The following is a 4,244-nucleotide window of genomic DNA, read 5'->3' on the forward strand; positions in this document are numbered from 1 at the left end:
CTTTCTTTCTCTCTTTCTCTCTTTCCTTCTTTCTTTTTCACAGAGTCTCACTCTGTCACCCAAGCCAGGGCACAATGGTGTCATCACGGCTCACTGCAGAGGTTCCAGGGTTCTAGCAATTCTCCTGCCTCAGCCTCCCGAGTAGCAGGAATTACAGGTGCCTGCCCCCACACCCAGCTAATTTTTGTAATTTTAGTAGAGACGGGGTTTTACCACGTTGGTCAGGCTGGTATCGAACTCCTGACCTCAAGTGATCCACCTCCCTTGGCCTCCCAAAGTGCTGGGATTATAGGTGTGAGCCATTATGCCTGGCCCATGTTTCTCAATAAGGTCACATTCACAGGGACTGGGAGTTAGGAATTCAGCATCCTTTAAAACCCATAAGAATCAGTAACCTGAATTAATCTGCAAAGTAAATGAGGGAACAGAGGCCAAAGAGGGTAAACCACTATCAGATGGCCTAGAATCCAGGCACGAGGACTCATTACTTCAGCCCTTCATCCTCTGTGTGTGTTCACAGTTCCCATTTAAATATATATGTTGTATTAAGGACTACAATAGTAATTTGGAGTTTGGGAAAATTTCATATCCTTGCCTTGATGGACTGGAAGATGAGATGTGTTTTAGGCAAAACGTGTTTATCAATAGGTGAGTGGCTATGAAATGGGGGTAGGAACCCATAGGGAAGAAACTAGATGATCTGCTGAAAATGAGAAGAAAAATGAGCTGCTGGACCTGCCAGCTGGCACCACTGCTCAAGTGGATTATGAACTGAATATAGAAAACGTTAGGGAACAAAGAGCTGTATGAGTGTTCACAGCTGCTCTCCTCACATGAGTGACCCCTTCCCAAACATATTTTCTGAACGAACCACTTTCAGCAGGAAAGTGGTCTCTCTATGAGGAATAACAAACAAGACAGTCTCTACAACTACTCGGGCAAAGAGAAGCTTTGCCATGGAGGGGTCTGCTCTTACCTGTGTTTTGCAGAATGCTCTGCAGAGAAACACTCACTTTGTTCATGATTTGTCTAATTCCTGGAAAACATCAGCACTATAATTTAGGATTAGAGTCTATTGAAAAGATCTGCCGGCATTTAAAAAATATTAGGAAACAATGCTGTGAACTGCAGACTTTCTGAGAAATCCGGAATAATTTGGCCCACACATTTCCTCTCAATTGAGAACACAAGGTTTGGAATCAGGCCAGGTGACCTAGGTTATAGCTCTGGCTCTAACTACATGACCTTGTCCAAGTTACTTAATGTTCATAAACCTCCATTTATCTATCAATAAACAGGCCTAATAATACATACATACCTCATGGGGATGCTGTGAAGATGAGATGAAATCCATCATCAAGGAATGTTAGCTAGAATCAGAATCCTCATCACTACTACATTCTCAAAGTCTCCTTAGATTCAAACTGAACATTTTTAGGAATAATTTTTAAAAATAAAATCTACCTTTTCTTTGTAAATTTGCTTTATAGTTTAATGCTTAATGTTTTGGTCAGTTGAATGAACTCTTTCAGCATCCTAAAATTATGTTAATATTCAGGACAATATTGCTTACTAAACTTTTTGGATTAGAAAATACTGCATGAATGCAGTAAATTCTCTGGATTCAGAGTCCAGAGTGCTCACCATTACATCACAGAGCCCATGATAAAATGTAGTAAATTCTCTTGTCAGGATCGCAAACTGACTCAATTGAAAGAATACTGTTTTATTTTTCTTATTTATTTATTTAGACAGAGTCTCTGTAGCCTAGGCTGGAGTGCAGTGGTGTGATCATAACTCACTGCAGTCCTGAATATCAGGATTCAAGTGATCCTCCCATCTCAGCCTCCCAAGTAGCTGGAACTACAGATATGCACTACCATGCCCGGCTAATTTTAAATTTTTTTGTAGAGATGATGTCTTGCTATGTTGCCCAGGCTGGTCTCAAACTCCTGGACTCAAGTGATCCCCCACCTTCGCCTCCCGAAGTGTTGGGATTACAGGCGTGAGCCACTGCACCTAGCTAGGGAAAAGAATACTAAATGTGAACATCAAGAACCTTGATGTTATTTAACAGCCTTGTCACTAGCCAGTGATATGTCCTCCAGTGCCTTAAATCTTGGCTTCCTTCTTCATCAGATTTAGTAACTAAAGAAGCATAAATGAGTAAGCAATAAAGGACTCATAAAAGAAAGGGTCTTGAGTTCTCTGGTGCTGCTATACCAGGGAAGTGGGGTCCCCACAGACCTGGAAATTCTGGCCCCTCTTTCTCAACTGAGTACAAATTGAGACGTCCGGAACTGATTTCCAAAGACTCATATTATGTAAGGAAGCCACCAACAAGAGCAAAGAAAAGGAGCCAGGGATAGCTCTTCCTCAGGGACACTTGACTTTCAGGAGTGTGGCTATAGAATTGTCAGTGGAGGAGTGGAAATGCCTGAACCCTATGCAGAGGGCTTTGTACAGGGAAGTGATGTTGGGGAACTATAGGAACCTGGAGTCTGTGGGTAGCTCTTTAAAATCCATGATGGAGTTCTCATCAACAGGGCAAGGCAATACAGAAGTGTTCCACACAGGGACATTGGAAAGACATGAAAATCATCACATTGGAGATTTTTGCTTTCCAGAAATCGAGAAAGATATTCATGACTTTCAGTTTCAGTGGCAAGAAATTGAAAGAAATGGCCATGAAGCACCCATGACAGAAACCAAAGAGTTAACTGGTAGTACAGACCGACATAATCAAAGTCATGCTGGAAACAAGCCTATTAAAGACCAGCTTGGATTAAGCTTTCATTTGCATCTGCCTGAACTGCACATATTTCAGACTGAACGGAAAATTGGTAATCAAGTGGACCAGTCTATCAATGATGCTTCCTCAGCTTCAACATCCCAAATAATTTCTTGTAGGCTCAAAACCCATATTTCTAATAAGTATGGGAAGAATTTCCTCCATTCTTCATTATGCACACAAATACAGGAAGTACACATGAGAGAAAAACCTTTCCAATGTAATGAGTGTGGCAAAGCCTTTAATTATAGCTCACACTTAAGGAGACATCACATAACCCATTCAGGAGAGAAACAATATAAATGTGATGTATGTGGCAAAGTCTTCCATCAGAAGCAATGCCTTGCATGCCACCATAGAGTTCATACTGGAAATTAATTGGCAATCTACAACTGGGATTTCAGCAGTAAAGACTGAAAATGTCAAAATTAGGATAATTGCTTGGACAGAATATTTGACGTTATTAGAGTGAATTATAAGTTGGATTATAAATTTATAGATATGAAAAGAGCTAGATGACCATAAATTATCTTTGGGAAGAAGAGTGGGAACTAGAGGGAGAGAGGTCAAGAGAGATTCACAATGGTCTATGCATCATTATAAATGTGCACATGTCCTCGTGGTCAGGCAGTAATGTATAAAGATACAGGTGAGTGCCTGAAATGAAGAAATACAACTTTTGCTAAAACAACATGCTGACCAAAAATAAAAATAAAAAAAAGAAGAAGGCCAGTCACAGTGGCTCATGTCTGTAATTCCAGCACTTTGGGAAGCTGAGGTGGGTGATCACCTGAGGTCCGGAGTTCAAGACCAGCCTGGCCAACATGGCGAAACCCTGTCTCTACTAAAAATAAAGAAATTAGCTGGGTATAGTGGCATATGTCTGTAATCCCAGTTGCTGGGGGGCTGAGGCAGAAGGATCGCTTGAACCTGGGAGACAGAGTTTGCAGTGAGCCAAATCATGCCACTGTACTCCAGCCTGGGCAACAGAGTGAGACTCCATCTCAAAAAAAAAAAAAAAAAAAGAAAGGAAAAGGAGAAGAAAAAGAAAAGAAAGACAAGAGAAAAAAGTCTTTGAGCCTAACAAAGTACTGAGTAGGCATGAGGTCAGAGAGTCAATGTCCATTGAATTTAACCCTTAAGAAAATTTTTTGTGGCTTTCAACACTGCTGGTTCATCAGAGGAATAGATGGGTTACAAACCGTCTTGCTGGGAATCAATAGGAAAGTAAATGATGTGAAAGTAGAGAGAAATCCTTTGAGTTTAGGAGTGAAAAGAAGGAAAGACTCCATACGGTAGCCAAAAGGGATGAGGAGGGGAAGGGAAGAGAAATATGTCATCTATGGAGATAGAGGGAAGGAAGCATATTATCAGGGAAAGGTTGAGGTGAGATCACAGGGCACTCACATAATCAAGTGGAATTAAGCTTTGAAATGTTAGCCTAAAATAGTAA

At 40.9% G+C, this 4,244-nt stretch overlaps 1 protein-coding gene across 1 annotated transcript; it reads left to right on the forward strand.

The window, feature by feature from the left end:
- The first annotated feature begins 2,208 nt into the window (after nucleotides 1-2,208).
- LOC104682432 (putative protein ZNF321) lies at nucleotides 2,209-3,015 on the forward strand. Its single transcript, XM_030913495.1, is given in 2 exon segments — nucleotides 2,209-2,972; nucleotides 2,975-3,015. Coding segments are annotated over 2 exon segments (567 nt in total). The 5' UTR covers nucleotides 2,209-2,446.
- The last annotated feature ends 1,229 nt before the right edge of the window (nucleotides 3,016-4,244 follow it).

This window comes from Rhinopithecus roxellana, chromosome 2 (genome assembly GCF_007565055.1).
Source record: "Rhinopithecus roxellana isolate Shanxi Qingling chromosome 2, ASM756505v1, whole genome shotgun sequence".
Taxonomy (NCBI): domain Eukaryota; kingdom Metazoa; phylum Chordata; class Mammalia; order Primates; family Cercopithecidae; genus Rhinopithecus; species Rhinopithecus roxellana.